The following is a 24369-nucleotide window of genomic DNA, read 5'->3' as shown; positions in this document are numbered from 1 at the left end:
CTGTGGATTTTCATAAAAGACAAAATACACTTTTTTTTGTACATAATTCAAAATTTTATTATCAAAGTAACACACATGCATAATAATTTACAGAGAGACATAATTTAGACATGGACATGTGTATGTTTATGCATTTTGTGTGTATGTGTGAGATTTAAGTCTTTTTGCAACCTCATAGGAAGGCAGAAAGTCTGTCCAGCATTGATGGATTTCTGTTGCTCAAAAAGACTAGCTCCTTCTTTCCTTCCTCTGTTTTACCTGATGAAAAGGGGGAAACAAAACGTTACTTATAGCAGCATCAATAAAAGCTTTTAACAAAGCAAAGCATCCTCAGTCTCATCACTTACTCTGCGGATGCTGCAGCCATTGGCGGTCCATGTAATACATGTAACAGCTCTCAAACTCCTTCTCGCTGTAGTTGGGCACTGACACCGGGATGAACGGGTCCATGTTGTCAAACCCCCTCTGATGATCAAAACAGAGACACCAAGTCAACACGCTGGACTTCCAACGTTTCTTTATAAAGCAAGTCAATTAAATATCACAAAATTGATTAACATTTAGATGCATTAATAAATTAATATACAGGCATTCATATGATCAAATATAATGCATCTCAGGACCTGTTACAATGGTCAAACGTGTATAGATATTAATGTTTACGTAATCTAAATACACAGAGGGGGCAACTCATACATAACAATGCACATTTGTTATATGGATCAACCTATTCTATTAAAAGGGCAAGTTGAAGTCAAGTCCATGGGGTCAGTGGTGAAGAACAGAAGTGATTAATATTATGCAATTATAAACTCAACATTTTTTGATTAGGTGAGACGATAATGTTTTATGACCCTACTTTTACAGTTTCAATCATTATCCAGCATTAATGGAAAAGGTGGGTGACAATGAATACATACAAACACAATAAATAATATCGAAGGCCTATTGCTCATAAAAGAGAAAAAGTTGACATCTCAAGACTAATCTGGTGTCAGAGCTCAAGGGCAACTGGTACACATTGTGAATTAAAATAAAATGAGCGCTGACCTCTCCCAGCAGCTCTTGAGGCAGGTAGGCAGATTTTGGCGTGTAGAGAGAGCCCGTCTGGGAAAGAGTGGTGATGATGGCACCTCCAGCCTGAGTTAAAGAGAGTGGAGGTTAAATGTGCACAAAGTAACTTTAGGTGTGTCAAATAAGTTAACATTTTCTAAGGTATATTCTCATAACCAAATAAACAATCTTTCCTCAAAGGTAAATTGGAGCATTGGAACACTGTCTGAAGTAGGGGTGTGAACGTTTACAAAAATGCCTAACCGTGTACACGACAATTTTTTTTTCGTGTACACGGTTAACCGTGACGTCATTGTCCTCGTGCCCCCGCCGTCTTGTAGGCGCGCGCGCGCACACACACACACACACACACACACACATACGCGTTCGTTCGCCTGTAAACACACAATTGACATGAACTACGCTCGTTTACACACCTCTTATAATAGGTCCATGGTACACACACACACACACACACACACACACACACGTTCGCCGTCATAATAGCGCTTCATTCATTTCCTGATTATCGCTTTCTACATGTCCACGTTAAATGCATGTTGAACAGGTGTTAGAAAGTTCGGGCTACTTACGAGCGTAGTTCACGTCAACCGGGTAACTTTAATCTTTAGGTTATCTTTCATCACTCTTCCGTGGCTGTGAGTCGAGCACCAGCACAGCGACTCCCCGAGTGTGTGTGTGTGTGTGCCGATACACACACTCACTCACACACACTCGCCGAGGGACAGACAGATTCTCGGCAGACTAGCTTTTATCCTCCCCAATTAGTTTATTAGTGATGTAAAATCAATAAACGCGTGTCTCCAGAACATATTTAAAAACTTTGAAATTTGAAAAAAAAAAAAACGGTTTTCGTTTATTGATTTTTCCTAAACGGTTATGATTTACTAAACGGTTACACGTGTACACGTGTACACGTGCACACCCCTAGTCTGAAGTAAGAAAGCTTCCTAAAAAGTTACCGTTTCACTATTGTTTTTTTTTTTTTTTTTACAGCAGCAGGGCCCACAGTTTAGTTTACAAACATATTTAGTCTGGCATTTGGTTCCAGGTGCCTAAAAGTAATGTAGTTTTGATTTATGATGATATAATCATTAAATAAAAATAATTACATGTGGAGAAAATGTGTTTTGTAAACTATTCGTAGGCTCTGCAAATGTAAACAAATCCCCTTCCCTGAAACTGCATAGGGCACCTTTAATGTGACAACATTGAAATCTGAAAAATAATAATCTCTCTTTCAACATCAGTCATCTTCTCACCCAGTCGTTCTTCATCAGCTTCCTCAGGTTGTAAACCAAAGTGAGCTCCTCTGGATCCACCTAAAGGACAATAAGAGAGAGAGAAACATAAGAAGAAGCGGGAAGCATTATGGTGAGCATGAGACTAACAGGGTTGTGAATGTGTGTTCCTCACAGCGCTCCTATCCTCCTTCTTGATGGTGGATCTGCCCCACAGGGCGTTGACACCGTCCACAGCCACGGCCAGGCGGAAGGCAGACTCCGGCTGCCCGCTCTGCAGCCTCAGCTCCTTCATCACCGCGCCAACCACGTCGCTGCTGCTCTTCACTCGAGAGATTCCCTATGGGCAAAGCAAAGAACAGACAGAAGCATGATGACAATGTCTTAACGAGGGAAATTACAAGCAAAGTAAAGAGGAATCCTTTCTACAGATTTTACACATCAATATCAGTTCACCGGTCCTGGAAAGTAAAACCGCATATGTGAAATAAGTTGCAGAGTCTATTTTGGCTCCAGTTGGCAAATATCTAAGCAACTGAGTTTTGGTCAAAAGTTGGAGAATTTATTTTTAGCATGAAAACATTGAAATGTTTAGAAAAGCTGCTTCAACAGGAGCTTACAAAGTGATTTGATTTGTCAAATTATTTGCTTGTCAGAATGCTGGCTATTAGTATCAGTATTTTTCTTATTATAGAGCAAATTATACTGTCAACAATAGCAGAGCAAGATGGCTGGATATAAGAGATGAAAAAAAAAATCGAAGGTTGAATATAAGTCTACTGCTCTTTTCCGCCTTTGTCAGTGTGTGTTGTACAAAAATATTGTGCTGATCCATCACAATGCTCGGGTCCATTGGCTATTGATCACCACTAAGCACAGGCAAGGAGAAAGATGAAGCTTTAATTAGCCCAGTTGGTAGATTGGGTAGGACTGAAGGAAATAATATAAAAAGTACAACAAACTGGTTGAAAGACGGCAAGATAAACCACAGCTCTAATGAACACGATGAGGGAAAACTCCCACTTATTTTCCCTGAGAAAGCTCTCACCTGATCCACTAGCTCTCCTAGTGCACTTCCCTCCTCTGTGAACTCTCGCTTTGTCCACACGTAGCGCTGCTTTATCTTTATCTGGGGGAGAAACAGCAAAGTTTCAAAGACGGATTCCCTGGACATGTTTGGCCTGGGTTCCATACTTAATTTATGCACCAAATTTCTGTAGTTTTTTCTGATAAAGCTACATATATCTTAGTTTTTTCAATAACACAGATTGCATTTATTGACAGAATGAGCCGTGTAATGTCAGTTTCTATTTACATCCATAGCATGTGCATCGATATGTTGAGGCCTCACTTCGAAAAAGCCAATTTAATTTATTTTCCATTTGAGTCCATAAAATAAAATAGATACTCCATAAAATAAACATAGTTAAAATACTCTATAAATGTAATACCATGTTTTATATAAGACAGTATTTTAATGAAGATATTACTTTTTCACTTGCATTTTTTTACATGCTATTATTCAAAAATTCAATAATGTGACAAATTTTACAACACTCTGCAAGCCTTAATTTGACCAAGTAAAGCCAATCATCACGTTGATACTGAAAATGGCAGCCCATGTCAATATCATCTAATGTTCTAAACTAAATTTCATAAAAGGCACACTGTGTAAAAATCATTACCTTTGAAAGGAAGGGCTCATTGGTTATTCTGAAGTTGCGTAGCCATTCAGTGGCTTGTAACGGCTGATCGAGGCGAGAGGTGTTATAGGACGAGGGCAGCAGCTCCTTACAGTTCTTCACCCAGAGGTGAGCTGTTGTAAAAATAAAAAAATGTAATAAATGAAGATGTTGAAACTTTCTGTACTGTTTTTGTGATGGTGTTTGTCTCACCATCAGGAATATGAAGCACCAGCCATCCCTGTGTGTAGCAGAAGTGGACTGTGTGACAAAGAGACATCGTCTTCCCGCTGCCCTTCAACCCATCTGAACAACTTGATAAGGTTAACAACAGGTTTATGTAGTTACATCAAGAGAACAAAAGTTTGTATATATCTGTGTGAGTGGCGCCGTGTATTTCAAAGGATACAGAATACGTATCGCATGGCAGGTTTGCTGTTTTCTGTTTTTTTCAGGCAGGAGATGACCTCTAGAGCTGGCTGCCTCACCATAACACATGCTTCATTGAAAGTCTTCACCTGAAACCATACATGACCATTTTTCTTCATAGTGGACATTTTACTGATACAAAAAAATAACAAACCAAGTCACCAAAATGATTTATGAGCCAGTAAGTGTGAATTTATATGCATGCAGTCATAGACATGAGCACATACCTGTTGTTGATAGCGCCATGGTAGGCCGTGAGGGAACAGGCTTCGGATGTGTGCAGAGGGCAGTGTGTAATACTGCCCGATGTGTTTCCCAGACTGAAATGTCTGGAAAGAGACAAAAAAAAACATTCAAATGTACAAACAATTGCTGCTGCAAACTCAAACCTGCTACAGCTAACCCCCAACCCTCAAACCCCATCTCCAACTGCTTACCGGATCATTCTCCTGTGTTCTGAAAACTGAGAAGGGCTCAGGTTCTGACTCCACATCCACAGCCACCTGTTGCTGCCCACAACCACTGGTGTGAAGGGACCTTACACCTGTAACCTGCAAAAGTGGATTAGAATTATTACTTTTATTCCAGTGTCATGTAAATCCAAAATTGCAAGACAAACATGGGTTTCCGAGATAGTATTTTCAGTACACAGAGGGCAAAGAAAACCGCAAAACATATGCTACTGTCTATTATAACAGCACAACTTATAAATGCACAACTCTCGCTCTTAATACACTGATGGAAACATGTATTATAACCAACATTCATCCGTCATATTACTCAGACTTAGCTGTCTTGTCGGCATTTTCGGGAAAAGCTTGACTCTGAGATTATGATAAATAGAATAGAATATAAAATGTATTTCGACACAAATCACACAGGTGACTCTCTCTGTCCTCCTCTTGGATGGACAAGACTCTAGTGTCGACAGCCAAAGTCTGAATATTAAATGGAAACAGATAACTTTGTGCTATTGTCACATTGAAATACAGTATTGCTCTGTTGTACATGTACTTAATAATACAGTATGTTCTTAATTTTTCATATTAAGGTAGTTTTTTTATGATATATATATATATATATATATATCAGGCCTATATGTTGTAAACAACTTTGAACACAACTATGTAAGCTTCTTTACACATAATAATTATAAGGGTATTTAGTACAGCACCTAATAAGAGACAACACATAAAATGAGATGAAGGCCAATTAGAAAAGATGGGCCTTCAGTTGCTTTTTAAAAGCTTCATCAGAGACCACAGACCATAAGGAAGAGACTTCCATAGTGTTGGAATCACTACTTCAAAAGGCATGATCCCCCTTTGTTTTTAATAAGAGAGCAGGGAAAAGCCAGTAATATTGGTCAGAAAAAGTGACCTACTGGCCATATTGAGATGGAGAAGATAACAGATGTCTGATGATGCAGAGCTGTATGCATGGAAACAAGAGGCTTAAAATGAAACCTCAACCTTATGGGTAAAAGGATACAATGGGTATGATGTCCTGCCGGACCTTGTTAACAGCCTTGCAGCAGCATTTGGTTCAGTTATGACTTGCTGAGGCAGGTGATGGGGGAATTGCAGTAGTCTAGGGATAAACTCAAATTTGTTATACCACAGACCAGAGGTGGGTAGCTATTCGAAAAAAGGTCAAAATGATCTAAAAAGGGATTATTTTTTGTATAATGTCGAGTTCATTTGTCAGCAGCTATTCAAACAGCACTTAATCCTGCTAACAGTTATCTCACCGTATACCGTAATCTGAAGGACAGTCTGTGGAGCGCCATGACCTGCAAAATGTAGACGAGATGAATTAAAGTTACATTTCAGAAATGGAGCGTCCTGTATGTAACCCGTAACCTTGCGTATACACTTAGCTTGCAGCTAGCTGCAGTAAATAGCAGGATCGAAATGTACAGGCAACATTAGCAACGCGGAGCTATTAGAGCAACGAAACACATTTACCTGCGGTTCACTTCATTAAAAATTCAGTGACGAGGTTCTCGGTTAATTTCGCCTCCTGACAAATGTCCCTGGAGTCGTTTGAAGAGAGGCTAAACTGCACAGCAGAAGTCAACGTGCCTGATCTGTCACGGACACCGCCATCATGCAACAAGGCGTAGGAAGTGACGTCACTCCATCACAATTCTTTGTTGGCCAATGAGGCAGCGGGACGAGCCAGGGGACAACAACTAAGGAAAATGTCACGTTTCACCTGAAACAGTAATTAATGCGGTGAGACTTATGGCAGCTGTAAACTAAACAACACACTTTGAGGGTGTTTTATACATTAGCTGTTTGTTAGACGGAGCGGGCTCTTTCAAAGCATTTTGACAGACTTCCTGGGAGTGTGCCCACTTTAAACCAAAAGCAATGCAATTGGAGTAGCCTATTTTCAACATTTGTAGCCTATAATATTAGTTAACAATAGATAGCCTACTACGGCTGCATGTAGATAGGAACAATATACAAACTTTTATTATTATTATTTACAATGTATCCATAATGACAAACAAATCGTATGTGGCCTTCCAACTTCATCCTCTGCTTTACAACACTTAAATCGTCAAGTTTTAAAATAAAATGTGCCTCAGTTTCTTACTTATTGTCATGTTACATATTGTTCCTTACAGATAGGCTAGGGGTCTGGGTACCTATTAGCACTTGCTTGACTGCTTATTTGTCGATTTGCCCTATGCTCCCAGCTGAAAATACTTTATTTCGATTTTAATCTTTTGAATGTTGTCTATTTTGCACCCTCGTGGAGATGGTGAGTAGGCCTATAAGCATTTCACTTTTTTTCTTTTCTTTTTTAAGAATCCAACTAACAATTGTCAACTTTTCAAACCTCACATACAGTACCAGAAACAGGAACAATTTAGCCTACAGGGAATAGCTTTTAAATAGTGTACTGTATGTGAAATATACAGTCAGAGTAAGAGATGTATAACTAGAGCCCCAAAAAGGCCCAGATTGAGTCTATGAGTCAATTATATTTAGGTAATTAACGGCATAGAAAAAAGTAAGCCACAATATTTAAAAATAAATGTGGTCCTTCATTATAACCTCATAATTCTAAAATTCTACTTGATAAAGAAAGGCTCTTTACTATTTTGTCTAAATCCTTAAACTTGTTTTATGTTAATGTAAAACGGGATATGTGTTTAGGCAATAATGGCTCTATAACCAGCCAGGCAAAGCTGGCAACAACTCCAGGGCCTTGGACCCGGGTTTAATATAAGTAATTTGATTTGTAGCTATCTATTATTTGATACATTGCACTCCAATTGAGATACCAGCCCTATGACAAGTGCTGAATAATTCCCTAATCCTGAGGCTAAGGGGATTGTCTCGCAAACCCTGCAAATCCAAAAGTTCTTGGTTTTTACTGGATATACCTCTAGGTGAAATTCATGTAGTATGTGGAACATAATGCATATTTGGGGGTTACATTGTAACCTAGGCCTACTCGATGCACAGAGCATTGGGACAAGGGGGCAATAGACCCCAAGAGATTTTTCCCAGGGCCCAATCATTTGTATAGACACAACAAATAATAACAACCAATAATGATGGTGTCACAAGCTAAATATCGCTATTAGATAGCCTTAATAACAATATAGATTATAGATAACAAAAAAAAGAACAATAATAATTCTGTTTATTACTAGGCTACTTTTTTGTATCATCATCATCATCATCATCATCTAATTTGTTATTCAATATTATGGTTAGTTATATTACTTTATCTTCATGTTCAAAACAAATAGGCCTTAAGTCTAGGCCTATTTAAAATGTGTGTAGGCCTATTATAGCTTATTGGCGTATTGAGCAAGTTATATTGTTGTTGTATATTCCTACTGTTTAGTTCATTGGGGGGTATTACACCGCGTTTGCAGTTTTGGATCAATATTATACCGATGCATCAGGCCACTCAACAACTCTCAAATAGGCCTACCTTATTTACTTTTTTAATAAGTGCGTAGCCCAACCTGCCTTTCTTTCCTACCCCCACCAGTGTGGACCTTCGCTGAATCCCCATATTTCATTATTCGATACAACTTTTGAATTGCGTCTCAAATCCTACCAGCAGCAAGCCAGATACTTTTTGGCCAAGTCGTCGCCATTTTATTAAGCGTCTAAATAGCCCTCCCCAATCGCGCTGAGATCCTGTGCTGTATACGCCGTTTTATCTTCTCCTCTCCGCTTTGGACACATGAAAATGGCCACGAAATTGCATTCCCGCACATCCTCCTCCAACCAACCCTTCTGCGCTGTCAGCCCAGTTAACCACGCACACACGCCGCTGCAGACTATAGCCTACAAGCCCGACGCACTGACACGTTTAACAGCTTGTATGCATAGTCTGAGCCATTATTACTGGCGGGAGAGATGTAACTTTCCCCGAGAGGAGTGGGCAAAATAAAATCCAGCGTAACCAGTCCGCCACCTAGCTGCAGAGACGCGCCGACGGAGATCTGACTGTCGACTGTACGATTATGAAAACACCCGCGCCAATGTTGTTGCACAGTAGGCTCCGCGCTCCGATGAGACTGAAACTCGGTTTTAAGGAGGTGTATTAACCTCCGCTGGCCTTAGTTATGTAATCAAAGCGCCATCCAATGCGCCAAAAGCTCCGGATTGCTGTTGGTGCTAAGGGGAGAGCAGGACAGCAACACCTTAACCTCATGCCTAAACGCAGTTGGCTCCGGGACGCGCTCTCGGGTAAGTAGCCTACGTAGCCTTATTACAGATTTTCATGGCAGTCTGTATTAATGTGCACAGGCCTGTCATCATCAGCGAGCTCATAGCCTTGAACAAGCAAGTCAGGGAAAATGTTTTTTGATGTGCATCCGCTTTGCTCTAATTGGATCCCTTGTTGCTGAGTATGTTTCTTTCAACGTTCCCCGCGCATGGTGATATTTCTTATTTCGATGTTGCTGACACTACCAGAAGGGCTGGCAGAGGACAGATAGAAGAGAGGAAAAAAGGTGGCTCGCGACTATTCCACATCACAAACACGAGTAGCAAGCACATTTTTGACGCTACGTAGCAGCCCACTTCCATGTCGAGTTTCCATTTTCGACTGTTTTAAGACGCTTTAATGTTTTTATATTTTTTATTTATTATGGAGATAGGACTGAAGACAACAACAACACGTGCAAGTGTGTGTATCATAAGTGCGACAGCATCAGGCGGATAGTGATTTTCAGGTGCGCAAAGTCATAATGGTGAAGGGAGCCCCTAACGTCCTCAGTAAACCAGTGATAGGTTGCTCCAGTGCGGTAACACCCCCACTGCCCATACTGTACTACAGTAGCAACATCAGTCAGCCTACGCAGCTGCGACCCCGGGTACACAATGTACGACCAACACACTTCTGATACACTTAACCGGGGCGAAAGTACGTGTGTGTGGAGGAGGGAGACTCACGTGAGAAACTTCCCCGTGCATGTGGAGTTCACGGTTCAATATTTTGAGATGCCTTCACAGCAGCTCCCTAATTTAAAGCTGGGCTGCCGTGCTCATGCTGTTGTCAGGCAGATGATAATGGGGTTGTAGTTATTGATGATAATACCGTCATGGCGTGGTGATGATGGCTGGAAATAGGGTGGGCCATTATCATGATTTAATCGTCGCCTTAGCGCTTCCGAGGAACCACACGACTACAGCGTCAAGTCCACCCATCATCCTGTCACTGCAAATAGCTTCTGGTCTAATGTTGGAATAATTCTGAGTTATGTTTGAGATGTATTGCTCTTGAGAATATAAAGAGCTATACATATGCACTTTGACTGACTTCAATGGGCTCGTCCTTATATGTTAGGGTACAAACCTGTCACTCTTTTACTCTTCTTGGAGTTTGCACATAATGCACAATGGGATTGAAACCCATACTACTCAGGCTTCTCCAGGTTGCTCTTTTTCAGTTAGCTAGGTCATGCTTCTGTAGAGCAGAGGTCATAATAGAAGTGGCTGCAGTAATTCAGGAGCACCACTTTCCTTCTCTCTATGCTCAATCTATTTTATTGTAAGGAGGTTTGGCCTTGGAAATGCGTTACGTAACAGCAGTTACTGGAACAGATGTTGATTTGAGCTTGGTATGATTCAAGGAAAGAGTTTGGGTGTGGAGGGACCGAGAGGCAGGAGAGATAGCCCACTGAGCTCCTAAATGAAAACATTATCTGAGATGCTCTTCTAAGTTTAAGGGGGCAGTTCAGAGCGTCGAGAGACAGAAGGCTCTCAGGAGATAGCTGCAAGAATGCTTTGCAGGGTGTGATTTATTAGAAAATAGATGAGTGTCTCTTAATGAGAGAGCATAACGAAGGAAGCATGACAGACAATGCTGCTTCCCTTCGAGCGCAGTGTGAGTGAGAGTGAAAGCTTTTTTTTTCTTCTGGTGAGGAGAACGTTATTTTAGGGTGTGTTACTTGCAGTAATGTTACATTAAAAGTCCATTTACAATGGGGTCAATGAAAAGCTTACTTGACTTAGAGGAAGCAATGGGAGGAGAAGGAATTTGCACTCCTTTCCAAAAATAAGTTTTACCCTTTCCTACGGATTTGTGTTACCACTACTGAAAGGGGAGGAGGGGAATAGTCAGACGGTGAATGGAGGGATTTAGGTTGGAGAGGAGGAAAAGAACGAAGTGGTGGAGGAAATATGGTTCTGATTAACATGGATTCAGTGTATGAGTTGACTATTTTACTGTGTGCTCTACAGAGAGAGAGAGAGAGAGTGTGTGAGAGAGAGAGAGAGAGAGAGAGAGAGGGTGGATGGGACTAATAGAGAATGCATGCAAAAGCTTTCTGCCAAACATGAAAAGGGGAGTTTCGGAGAGAAAAGAAAGTACAGCAGAGGGAAGGGTGGGAGGAGAAGTGCTTGTGGGAGTAGCTGAGAACAGAAGGCGCAAAGACAGCGGGGAGAGGAGGGGAGGAGACTGGATCAAGTGTTTGAATCAGTCAGGAGCTGAGTGATTGATATATTGATTTTAGGGAGAGGAGGCAGAGTGGGGATTAGAACGTAAGTAAAAGCGCAGGGGTTCAGGGAGTGTTTGCTGTCGTTCGCTGCTGCCGTTATTTACAGATTGTTGGAGGAAAAAAATAGCTGAAGCTGTTTTTTTGAGGTATGTGAATAGGTCTTTATTCCAGTTAGCGGCGACATTCTGGGAATCGGCCACATTGATTGGCCCCCTGGGTTTTCTGTATGATGAGATCATCTCTCAGACTTTAGCACCTCTCTAGTACAGCTGCCTTCAGGAAGGGGACTTTCCCCTCAATTCCTGTACTGCTGCTACTCCACATCTGAGCTCACTGAAATGACTAATCCCTGGCTTCTCTATCTTTCTGTGTCTGTCTGTCTTTTCTCCCCCCCCCCCCTCTCTCTTTCTCTGTCTTAAACTTACTCCATCTCAGTGCAAGCCTAACGGACAACAGAGAGAGACCTTGCTTAGCTGGATGAAGCAGCTGTTCCTGAACTGTTTGTAGGATATTCTTTTTGGAAATCACCAGACCCACACACACACCTGGTTTCTTCTCTATGCCCGTTGAGCCCAACGACCCACCGGGTTCTTGTAAATTTGTTATACTGGAAACCCCACAGCAGCATCCGACTTCTCCCCCCGGACTTCTCTGATGGACCAGAGAGTGAAGGGGGGAATCCCTCCAACCTCCAACTCCACTCTGGACCCCACCCACGCACCTGAAGACCTTGACCAAGGAGTCGCGCAAAAGAGGAGAGTTGAGGAGGACAATGGAGATGTAGGGGAGAATGAGGAGGAGAAGAGAGGAGCAGGGAAGAAGAGAGAGGGAGACAAGGGGGCAGTGCTGGAGCTGCTCATCGAGGGGCGCTGTGGAAGCGCCGGGCAGCAGCAGCTTCAGATCTCTGGCAGAGAGAGCAGCTGCCCCGACGGGAATGTACGGCTCAGGATCGGACTGCAGGCCAAGCGCACCAAGAAGCCGCCCAAGATCTTGGAGAGCTACGTTTGCAAGCCCACCATCAGGACCTATCAGAGACAAGGCAGGGGGGCACCGCTGAGGGGGGACGGAGACGGGGGCTCGGGCCAGCAGAGCAAACGCAGCCCCACTGCAGACAGGGCGACCAGAGATCAACGCTCAGGCTTGGATGCTGTCCAGACCACATCCCAAAAAACAGCATCTGCTGCTTTGCCACCGCTTGCATCATCCTTGTTGACCTCATCACCGGCATCGTCGCAGCCACCGTCATTATCAACAACAATTACTACGACTTCCAGCCCGGGCTCAGTCCCTTCCGTTACCAGCCAAGGGACCAAGTCTGCCAAACAGGTAAGTTAACAACAAAGGCAACGTGCCTCACACACACACACACTGATTCCCTATGTAAACCACAGATAATAAACCTACTAAAAGTTAAAATTAGCTTAAAATACACACAAAAAACCTATGACTGAATGGAATTCATACATTATTAATGGCACATGTGCTGCTGTTGCTATGTTTTGGTTTATCACAGTTTAACACCAGACGGGCTTACATGGTGCAAAATTGCCCTGCTTTCTGTTCAGTTGTAATAAGGTCAAATTAGCTATTGTCTCAATACTGAAACCTAAGCAGCCCATTTAAATAAACAGACCTATAAATAGGAGGAGAGCACGGCAACCACTCGGAGCTATTACAGACATTGGTCCATCAGTTCCTATGACAATCACCCAAGGGGAAGCTTATTGCTTTAGCTGCACAAACGCCACTCAAGCAGCAGCATACCAAAATTACAGGACAAGTACGAAATGTCAAGCCTTCTCATTTCTATTAGTGGCAATTTATAGCTACCAATAGAACAGCTTTCTCTCTCTCTCTCTCTCTCTCACCCTCTCTTTCTCAGCTTTCTGCCCGGCTCTCTATATCCGTCCCTCTCTTCTATTTTTACATCCCCTCTTTTCTCTACCTGCTCTCATTTATCTTTCACTCCCCCCTGTCCCTGTCCCACTCCCTTCCTCTCTGTTTCTCTGCCTTTGTGTTTCTCCTTTCTGTGTCACCCCCGTTCCTGTTTCCATCACTTCACCCTCTCTTTCTCCTCAGTATTGCCCTCTTTTTCTCTGCCTGATTGAGTAATTTTCTACTCACTCTCTTTTAATGGGCGGACAGAAACAAAAGCATTTCAGTTATTGACTGTTCCACGATTGTCCTTCACCCTTGTCAACAGCAAACTAATGGATGTCCCAGCCATTGTTGTCTATGACAATGATCCGTGTTTGCATTCCCCCAGGTTCCTATCAAGCTGGCCGATAAGACAGAGGTGAATTGGAATGGCTCATCCGAGAGAGTGAAGAAAGAGAAGCTTCCTAGTGTCAATGGACAGCCGGTCCCTGCAGCACACAAACCCTGCTCGCCCACAAAAGACCAGACTGCTTTAGCTGCTCCTTCCTCCCCATGCATCCAAGCCCTGTCTACATCGGAAGCTAGGAATGAAGGAAAGACCTCCAAGAAACACAATGGTTTGGTGCAGACAACAAAACAGAAGGAGCTATCAAATGGGAAAGGCTCTGGCGACATCCATCGCACTTCCACCTCTTCGAAAATCAAAGTCGGAAAACACAGCAGCTTCTCCTCTGTTTCTTCCACAGACTCCACAACAAGACCTCCAGTGCCCACCAGCTGCCATCAAGAACAAAGCCTGTCCAATAAGAGTTGGCCGGACTCCCCTTCTTCTTCTTCCTCTCCCTCAGTCACCCCCAAACCACACTCTGCCCCCGCTGTGGCTCTCTCCCCTGCCCAGTCCCAAGACCAGGATCCCTCTCTGCATCTCTCGCTAGAGAAAAAGAAAGAGAAAGAGAGGAAAGCAAAGAAAGAGAAACGGAAAGACAGAAAGTCAAAGCGAGATAATAAATTGGAGGCGGAAAGAGCTAAGGGTGAGGGGAGCAAGGAGGAAAGCAAGAAAAAGAAAAAGGAGAAAGCAAAGGATGTAAAATCACGGCACGGTAAAGAAAAGGATGAAAGACGCAAGACTGATGATGATACGTGGAGGGAAGAACTAAAGAATGAAAGGGGAAAGGTGGAGAAAAAGGACACGCTTAGCCCAGAGAGGGAGAAAAGAGAGGATAATAATAATGGAAAATGTGGGGAAATAGTGGTTGACAGTGGTAAACTAGATCAATCCTGTAAAGCAGTGAGTCAAGGCAGGCCAGATGAGATAGACAAGACGGATGACAATTGCAAGCCAGTTAAACAAGCTGAGCCAGCGACGGCAACAGGTGACGCCAGTAAATCAAAAGAGCAAGACGTCTCGAGGCATTCAACTGTGCCTCCAAGCCACCCCTCTAATTCTGCTCCTCCTTCCCTCCTGCCCACTCCCTCTGCCCATGCCCCCGTCTCTCCCCCGTCCTCACCCCGAGAGCAGGACAGCCGGCCGTTCAAGAAACGCAAAGCACGTCGGCCCAGCTGGACCAAGCTGGTGCAGCGCGCTCTGAGGGAGAATGAGAATCAGGAGGCCCGTTCAGATTCCCAACACAACGGCATATCACTCAGCCATTTCCCCCTGAACCCCAAGACGTCCCTTCCTGCTAAGGCCAGCGTTCAACAGACTGACGAGTCACACCCAGCTCCCTCTTGCGTCTCAACCGGCAGCTCCTCCCCTCTCTCCTCTGCAACCAAACCTCCATCCCTGAAACAGAGTCACCCCACCACATCAGACCCTAGTAGCCCCCCTGCTTCTCGCTACCCCATGGTCACCCCTGCCCAAAAAAGGGGCCGCCCTAAATCCTACAGCTCGAGCCTAGACGAACCTCCCCCTAGACTTTCACCAAGCACTCTCCCGACCGAGGTGCCTCCTCTGGGCAGTGACGGAATTCAGAAAGCCCCTGCGCCGGAGCCAAGCCTGCCGCCACCGCAGCAGTGTGCCGCTCAGTCTAAATCCAGCCCCAAGAAGCGCGGCCGTCCTCCCAAACGGCAACTCTCCGACGAGCAGAGCGGAGATGCACTGAATTGCGCCGAGCAGAGGAGTGAAGATTTTCACCCTCCTGACAACGGGAACAGGCAGCTAAAGATCAGGAGGCTGATTAACGAGATGAAGAAGAGAAAGAAGAGGAGGCTCCACAAGGTAATGCTGTCTGGGTATGGAGAGAAGGAGGGAAGGGGATGCGGGGCGGCAGACGGCGAGAGCTCTCTGAGAATGTGTAAATCGATAGAGGCTACAACAGTACAAACACTCTCAGCCCTGTCCTCCTCCTTCGGGAGTAAGCTTGGCCCGCAGATTAACGTGAGCAAGAGAGGGACCATCTACATGGGCAAGAGGCGAGGACGCAAGCCCAAAGCCCAAAACAACTCCCAGAGCTCCATTCAGTCGTCTCTGTTTACCAATCCGTCCGAAACGTCCCTCTTCTCTAGCCAACCTCAGCCTCACTCTCACCCGTTTCCCTCCCCGTCCCTGACCCACTCCAGTGGGGCCCAGAGCCCTTACAGCGAGGGCAGCCTCACAGAACCCACCACCTCGCTGTTGTTCCCTCACTCCTTCACCCTCCCATCCCCGTCCTCCTCCTGCACGTCCCCCCGTCCTCCCTCCTCCTCCTCAGCCCTCTCTCCCTTCGTGAAGAAGAGCTGTCCATGTCAGGGCAGGCACCACTTCCCCTTCCACCAGTCGTCGTGTAAGCTCTCCTGCCCTACCCCTCCGCTGCATCACACACCTGGCTCTCCTGGCCACTTGAAGGAGGCCACCCCCTCCCCCAGGAGCGAATCGCACAGTGAGGAGACTCAGCCCAGCGACAGCGGCATCGGAACGGATAACAACAGTGTTTCAGAGCGAGTGGATATGAGAGGCGCTCGAGGCATACTCAGGTTGGGTCAGGGGTCGGGAGTGATTCTGGGCAGTCAAAGGCACCCCTCTTCTCTCACCGATCGTCCCTCTCCGGTGTCTTCACCCCTCTCTCACATGCCCAGACACAAAAACCCCGTCGCCAACCCAGCTACTGTGGAGCGCCACAGACACAGAAACAGGCGGAGGGAGTACGACTGTTCCCCCTCCTGCACTTGCTTGTGCCCAAGACACAACAATTGCACTCATTCTGACTATTACCCTTGCCTTGGGCACAATGCACTGAAGAGACAGAAAAATAAACATAAGAAGAAGCACCAGCAGCTGCACATGCAGGATCCAGAGTTTCTTGCTGAGCTAGAGGATCTCATCGGTCAGTTCAGCGAGGTCCATATTGGACGTCGTAGTTGGGCGAGGGCCGGACTGGGACAGGGCTTCGATGGGAGCGCGGCCGGAGGAAGGCGCCATCACTCCTCCTCCTCCCATTCTCTGCGCTCCAACATCTTCAGGATCAACCTGAACGGCTTCTACTCACCTCACCCTTCACCTTACTCTGCTAATCCGTCCTTCTCCCATCAACCGTTCTACCCCTGCCAGCCTGTGCAGCACTGTAACAGGAAGCCGGACCGCAGGCAATGCGGTTGCCCGTCTAAGTTCCAGGAGACCATTGAAAATATGGGCTTTTACAGCAGCTATCCACCTGCCACCACGCTCTACCACCACCTGCCCAGCTCCTACCCGCTTCCCTCGCCCCACCAGTACGCCCCCCATCAGCCCCATCATGCCCACTTCCTCCTCAACCCCGCCCGCTTCCACAGGCGGAGGAGCAGGCTGCTGAGGGAGGGAGCCTTAGGAGGGGAAGTGGAGGGAGAGATAGGGGGAGGCAGCGGGGGAGGCCCACACCTCAGCTCAGGGTTCACATCCAGCCTCTCCTGTGGCTGTGGGAGGAGCGAACACAAACACAAGCATAAGCACCGCCACAGGCACTGCGACCTGGATGACGAGGAGGAGTTACACGAGGACGAGGAAGAAGATGTCTTGGAGAGAGAGGGCTTGGCCAGTTCAAAGCCGAGGTCAGGGTTAATTTTGGGGCAAAGAGAAGGAGGACGGAAAGGGGCGAGAGGAATGGAGGGCATGCTGTATAAAGAATCGCCTTGGTTGCGCGAGAACGGAAATGATTCCTTCTCCTCTGCTGCTGCCAAATCCTCATCTTCTTCCTCAGAGAGGTTCCACCACACGTCACTGGGAATGGGTTCCTCTCACTTGTCCTCGTTTGGAGGAGGCTGGGGCGGCCTCAGCCAGAGCTGGACCAAGTTCGGGGGCCTGGGTGGGACAGGTTTTGGAAAGTCTAACCCCAGCTGGAGAGGTTTTACTGGGGAGCAACACACAGGCAGACCGATCGCATCCGATGGGGAGGACGAAGACGGCGAGGACATTGAGGAGTCATACAGGACGTCCCCCTCACCGACACACACCAACCTGTTCGCCACCATGGCGACGGGGTCAAGGGGTCTGCGGAGCGGATTGGCTGCTAGGAATCCAGGAGGTGGAGACAGGTCATGGAGGAGAGATGAGCCAGCGTGGACAGAGAGGAGAGAAGCAGGTGAGGATGCATTCATGATTTAATGATTTGATCAATTGCTGTGTGAATGAGTATAGCACAATGGATTTGCCTCTGTTTGATGCCTCAATATGAGGTTATGTTAGCATTAATGCTACAAAGTTGGTGCTAATTAACATGTATGTTACTATTTTTGGATTTTAAGAAATTGGAAACTGTTGTTAAATGCTACAATTCAAAGATAAATTATTTATATTATTTCATTGGCAGGACTAACTGACTGTCATTTAGATAATATGGGAAATCTAACATCAACTGTGCTCATAGATAGATAGATAGATAGATAGATAGATAGATAGATAGATAGATAGATAGATAGATAGATAGATAGATAGATAGATAGATAGATAGATAGATAGATAGATAGATAGATAGATAGATAGATAGATAGATAGATAGATAGATAGATAGATAGATAGATAGATAGATACAATGTGGAAATGAGATGTGTGGCACTGATAGTTTGCCCGAAATAGTGTCAGGTGTTGTTGAGACTCACATCAAAGCCTGGAGGGTGTTTGAGAGGAAATTAGACTCCGTTCTTTTTATAGCGTATTTCAGTCTCCCTCTGCTGTAAGAGGGAACATGCATAACTCACACGCACGCACACACACACACACACACACACACACACACACACACACACACATCACAAATGCAACCACTGTGTTGCAATTTTTAAAAACTGTTTATAGGAGAAGGCCAATTTCTTAATGAGAATCTTCCAGAAAATCATGAAATCTTCCCGTTCTGCATACGAACCGCATGCTGTAGCAGGCCGGGGCTATCCAGTGAACACAGTCATTAGTTAACCACCAGATTGGCTATTTAAAGCCTGGCCGATCCCTCAATGCTGGCCAACAGGGCTTATTTGACTTGGAAAAATTCAATAAGGAAAGAGTGGTCAGTCTTGTCAGGCACTGTGGAAAATGGAACAAAAAGATAGATGACCTCAGGAGTGATTAATGAAGGAATGGCAGGGAGGTCAGAATTGGGGCAAAAAAGAGCTTGTGAGGGGGAAATGTTGTTTTTGTAAGAGGTGGAATACATTTGACATCAGTTCATCATCTAACTGAACACACATGTGTTTTAAAGTGAGGCACGCTAGCACGGGCACAGTCACACTCTATTTTCCCCTCTCTTTTTCTTTGCTCAGCCTTTTGAGATTAAGTGAATGTGCAAAAACAATTTTGTGTGCAAGAGTGCATACGTGTGCATGATCATAGTAACAACTTTGCATTCTGCACAGTGTCGGTGTCCATTCTTGTGTGTTTTTTTCCCCGCCGTCTGCGTGTGTACATAAATCACGTCTTAATGCATTTCCCAGAAGTGATCTGGTCAGAGGAAATGTTGTGACTCAACCTAATCTGTGGCCCATCCGCATGACTCAGCCTAGACTGGCCTCACCTCTCACACCTCCTGCCGGCTCGATCACTGATCCACATCTGTTTCATTTCCTCTCCACCACTTAAACCCCACCCTTCCCCTTCTGCCCCCCCCCCCCCTCCCTCCCCCTCCCCCATTTTCTGTTTCAATGACTGAAGGTTTACAAGGTGACTCGAGAAGCCGGGGGCAGCAGAAAAGCATGCCAACACCAGACAGTGTGGCAGGGAAAAACAAGAGGAGACCAGGACGGCCCAGAAAGCACCCGCCGCCCTCCTCCGTAACCTCCCCCACCAACTCATCTGTGTTCACCTCCATGTCCGCGCCTGACCTGTTGCCAAGACACAACCACAACAGAGATGGGAGACAAGTGGGAGGGAGGAGAGAAGGAAGAGGGCCAGATAGAGAGCGAGGTGGCAGTATGGTGCAGGAGCTGACAGACTTAGAGCTACAGGCCAGGAGGAAAAGAGGACGGAAGAGAAAACACGGTGACTCTCCTTGTCATCAGAGGTAAAAAACAAACAAAAAAAAATAAAAAAATAAAAATTGGATTTAAAAGTACCTGAGCTGGTTGACTTGAAAATGCAATACAACCACTCACTACTGCTATTATTAACCCATCGTTTTCAGCACTGTGTGCTAAACCAGTGCCTTTTCTCTCTTTCTCTTTTTCCTCTCTATCGTTCTATCTCTCTCTCTTCATGCTTTCCTTTTAGTGTCGCGGAGGATAAACCGAAGTGTGACACCCCCCCTGAATGTTGTAGCCAATCAGATGTTGTGGACCAGGCTCCATTCCAACCAGTAACCATCCAAACAGAGGAGAGAGCAGACGGTCCTCCCTGGAAGAAGTTTCTGAGGGCAGGTCTTTACTCTGATGATTACAAAACTACAGAGTGAGTTGACCGAAATCATAAACAAACTATTATAACTTTGTTTCCTTTATGAGGGTTCTTGTTTATCTAACTATTTAATGTGTCTCTTTGCTAGTCCTCCCTCCCAAGGCCAGCAGTCGTGCAGAGAAAGTATGGAATTCACACCAGAGGAACGTGAATACAGCCTTTTACCTGCTCCGATACATGTTGGTGAGTGCATAATAACATGCTACCACTGATGTAGTTTGTTGCAGCTGCAATAGTTCATCTAAACTCCCATTTGTTTCCTTCAGGGAAGTACCTTAGGCTGAAGCGGATTCATTTCCAGTTACCTTATGATGTTATGTGGCTGTGGCAGAACGATCAGGTACAGTAGAGCCCCATAACACAGAATCAGAATGTATGAAAAGGTCAAGCTTTCGAGCTGAAAGAGTGTTACAAGGAGGATTTATTTTTTCATGTTGTGTTGTTGCAGCTTCAAAAGCAGCCTGCTGTGCCCCTGAAGAGGAAGCGGCGTTACTGTAAGTAGCCAGTGTTGGATGTGTTATCTTAAGGTGTTAGTTGATGGATCAGATCTATACTATCATTCAGCGTCTTACAGTCTTTCTCTCTGTCTCCTTTCTGCTCAGGCCGGATGAGGGAGAGGACCGTATCCTCTCAGCAGACTGTGGTGAGTTCATGTGGCTTGAGGTTGTTTCATTCCAGTGAGGAACGCAACTTCAGTAGCTGTTTCAAAACTCACAGTTGTCCCTCCATTTTCTTTTTCTTTTCTTTTTTAACAGGAGGAGGGCTCCGGTGACCTTACCAGCCTTTTCCCTCACCTCGACATGGAGCCTTTGACCAGCATTGAGAGGTATTAAAAGACACACACAGCGAAACACCTTTTCAAGATAAACTACCTGATGCGTTGTTACTGAGCTAATGTCAGCAAGAATGGCTTATGTTTCTCCCCCCGTGTGCCCGGGCCAGGAGCTTTGTGGTGAAACAGCACGTGTTCCTTGTGAGGAACTGGGAGCTCGTGAGAGACAGACAGATCCAACTGAGGATAGAGAGGGAGAGGGAGAGAGACGCAGAGGGAGAGGAGAGGGAGTCACCGCGTCAATCTTGCGATGGAGCCAATGGGGACGACAGCCACATCAAGTCAGGTCCATGAAGCAAGTGTGTGTGTTAGTTTTTGTTTCTGTAGGTGTTCGTGTATGCATACGTGTATGCGGTTGAGCTCCATCAAGTCTTTTTTTTTTACTATACATCTGAATGGATTTTTCCTAGTGTCTTGTGTCGTGTCTTACCTACTGCGTGTGCATGTATGTATGTATGTATGTGTATGTGTGTGCTTTACTCACAGCCGGTTGTTCTCATATTTGGCTTGTCTCTCCATTTCATACTCAGCAGCACAAACTAAGTGGTTTTCCAACCACAGAATTTCAGGCCGCAGAAATGTTTCCCCATTTCAGTCATCCACTGTTGGTGTCCAAGAACCCAGCAGACATCGACTTTCCCCATTAACAGTGAAACCACACTGTTTCCATCAAAGACTCCCTGACTGATTGCAGATAGGAATCAAGGGAAAATGAGGACACTCACATAATTACAATTTGATCTGTAAAAAATCTATTTATATCTCTATACACTCACCGGCCACTTTATTAGGTACAGCGGTTCATTTTCTTGTTAACACATATAACTAATCAGCCAATCACATGTCAGCAACTCAATGCATTTTGGCATGTAGACCTGGATGGGACAACTTATTGAGGTTGAAACCGAGCAACATAATGGGGAAGAAAGGGGTTTTAAGTGACTTTGAACATGGCAATGTTGAGGGTGCCAGGAGGGCTGGTATGAGTATCTCAGAAACTGCTGATCTACTGGGATCCGTCCAAACCATCTCTAGGGTTTACAGAGAATGGTCCGAAAAAGAAAAAATATCCAGTGAGCGGCATTAGTGCGGATGTAAAATGCCTTGTTGAAGTCAGAGGTCAGTGGAGGATGGGCATACTGGTTTGAGATGATAGAAAGGCAACAGTAACTCAAATAACCACTCGTTACAACCAGGGTATGCAGAACACCATCTCTGAACGAAAAACACGACCAACCTTGAAGCAGATGGGCTACAGCAACAGAAGACCCCACTGGGTGCCACTCCTGTCAGCTAAAACAATTCTCACAGGATCACCAATATTGGACAATAGAAGATTGAAAAATCATGCCTGGTCTGATGAGTCTCGATTTCAGTTGCGACATTCAAATGGCAGGTTCAGAATTTGGCGTAAACAACATAAAAGTATGGATCCATCCTGCCGTGCACCATCAACCACGCCATGTTCAAAGTCACCTAAACCCCTTTCTTCCCCATTCTGATGCTCGGTTTGACTTTGTACATTGTCTTGACCACGTCTAAATGCATAAATGCATTACATTGCTGCCATGTGATTGGCTGATTAGCTTTTTGTTTTTATAAGCCATTGAACAGGTGTACCTAATAAAGTGGCCGGTGAGTGTATATAGATGGTTTAATTCCCACCCTGCAACACCTACACTAACATACAAAATGCTGTTTGACCTCTAACCATCAGATCAGCAAGTGGGGGTGGAGGTGACGGTTATCAGCAGTGACCCCTGCCATCAGAGTCAGGACACCTCCGGATCACTCACTGCCAGCCCCCGTGTGAGTGAACCAATGCAGCATTACCCATGATGGAAATAAATCAATAAAAATAATGAAAATGTGCACAAGGTTAAAAATCTGATTTTGCACCACAGCCCACCACAACCCAGAACAGACAAGAGGAGAAGGTAGAGGAGGAAAAACGAGGGGAAGAAGAGGTCTGTAGCAGAGAACAGAGGAGGAAACGGCTGAATGATTTCCTTTTGACCCTGCAGCATTGATAAGCTAACAGAGAGCGGTAAGTAGATTATCAGATAGAGAAAGAAGAAGGACTTGGAGAGAGGTATAGATATGCTTTTATTGATACTATCTTCCCCTTTATGTAGGTGGGACCACTCTGGAGAAAAGGGACCAGGCCCACCACTTGACAGATGGACACCAAACGGATGTGGCAACACTGCTCTTAACAATAGCAGTGCCACGGAGAACTAATGCGGCGAGGATAAGAGAGCTGGAGAATTATAGAGGCTGAAAATGCAAGAAAGACATCTCACACACTGACAGATTAGTGTGTTGAACCCTAGCGCTCTGAAGGGCATCACACCAAGGATGAAACCATGGCAACACATCTTTTGTCCAGGCGGCGAGGGGATGAAATAGAGACTGTCCTGAATGAAAGGCAGAAACAGACCAGCTGAAATGAATTTGCACTAGTGCTGGATGAACAAGCACACTAAAGATTGTATGTACGCTGAGTGGACACACTATAAACACGTATGCTTTGATCGCGCTCACTTCTGCACCTTAAGCAAACCGGGAAAGAAAGACATTGCTCGGAGACTGAAAGTGGACATAGATGGGACTCAGCATTTCGGTTCCGACGTTTCCAAGAGACGAGGAGTTTACAAACTGCCCGGGGGGAACAAAGCTGTAGCCCGGGCCCTAAGTAGGTCAAAATTGAACCCCCAATTTGAATCGTTTGGCTTTCAAAGTCACATTGCACCTTTGGGAAATGACACCAGGAGAAGTGAACCAGTTAAAAGCTGTTGAGACAGTGTTAGGGTTTTTTTTTTTTCTTTCACTTTACCAAGACAGTGTCTGCTATGTACCAGTGAATAGGCAGGGGAGGGGGTGGGCTTAGTGATAGGAATTTTGGCATCGCTGCAAGAGAATTTCTAATGAGGTTTTAAGAAAGAAGTTATTTTTGAGAAAAAGAAGAGGACAGCTTGAATACTGTCTGTTACAGAAATGGACAAATTATATTCATAATAGGAATGTTTATTGTTGACTATTTTCAGTATTGCTTCCTAGGGAAGGGAGTGAGAGGGGTAAAACGTGTTTTGTTTACTTCAGACTGCCTTTGAGAATGTTTGCTCTTTGCTCCAGAGCATTGACAATCAGAATGTCCTGGGGAGGGTAAGGGGTGGGGGACAAAGGGGGGAGGAAGGGAATGAAAACTAGAATTGATTTACTCCAAATGCTCTGTAGAAGTGCCATGTTGTCTTGTGTACGTACCTAAGCGAACTCTTGCAGTCTTTAAAAAGCAATATATCCTCCTTTAAGGATTTCCTTTGTTACGTTTTTTTTGCTGTTGTTTTTAAATCGTGAATAATCCAGGATTGGAGGTAGTTTCTTTCTGTACAGTTGCATAGTAGATTGTTCTCATCTTA

At 44.9% G+C, this 24369-nt stretch overlaps 2 protein-coding genes across 7 annotated transcripts; one reads left to right on the top strand and one right to left on the bottom strand.

Moving 5' to 3' along the window:
• Window positions 1-47: 47 nt before the first annotated feature.
• On the bottom strand, window positions 48-6536 carry dap3 (death associated protein 3). The gene is made up of 13 exons (XM_080039809.1): window positions 6394-6536; window positions 6177-6218; window positions 4864-4977; window positions 4654-4755; window positions 4407-4515; window positions 4211-4303; window positions 4001-4131; window positions 3364-3444; window positions 2491-2655; window positions 2337-2396; window positions 1051-1140; window positions 348-465; window positions 48-258 (listed from the first exon to the last, which is right to left on the bottom strand). Exons 2-13 carry the CDS (start codon window positions 6213-6215, stop codon window positions 173-175), a joined length of 1188 nt encoding a protein of 395 aa, XP_079895935.1. The 5' UTR covers window positions 6216-6218; window positions 6394-6536; the 3' UTR covers window positions 48-172.
• A 2238-nt stretch (window positions 6537-8774) lies between these two features.
• Window positions 8775-24087, top strand: LOC307259915 (uncharacterized protein). 6 transcript variants are annotated; one of them, XM_080039993.1, is made up of 14 exons: window positions 8775-9153; window positions 11844-12734; window positions 13675-17818; window positions 19381-19729; window positions 19936-20112; window positions 20207-20301; window positions 20385-20458; window positions 20567-20612; window positions 20721-20761; window positions 20874-20944; window positions 21061-21236; window positions 22668-22759; window positions 22855-22997; window positions 23086-24087. In XM_080039993.1, exons 2-13 carry the CDS (start codon window positions 12063-12065, stop codon window positions 22978-22980), a joined length of 6063 nt encoding a protein of 2020 aa, XP_079896119.1. In that variant the 5' UTR covers window positions 8775-9153; window positions 11844-12062; the 3' UTR covers window positions 22981-22997; window positions 23086-24087. The 6 variants fall into 6 exon arrangements, 4 of the variants coding, with proteins under 4 accessions (XP_079896119.1, XP_079896121.1, XP_079896122.1 ...); XM_080039994.1 differs by lacking the exon at window positions 8775-9153 and adding an exon at window positions 11484-11554; XR_013845169.1 differs by lacking the exon at window positions 23086-24087 and having other exon boundaries at window positions 21061-21249; window positions 22855-22885.
• The last annotated feature ends 282 nt before the right edge of the window (window positions 24088-24369 follow it).

Source organism: Ammodytes marinus (genome assembly GCF_949987685.1).
Source record: "Ammodytes marinus genome assembly, chromosome: 13".
Classification (NCBI taxonomy): Eukaryota; Metazoa; Chordata; class Actinopteri; order Uranoscopiformes; family Ammodytidae; genus Ammodytes; species Ammodytes marinus.
Note: the sequence above shows the minus strand (reverse complement) of the source record. Positions and strands in the feature narration are given on the sequence as shown.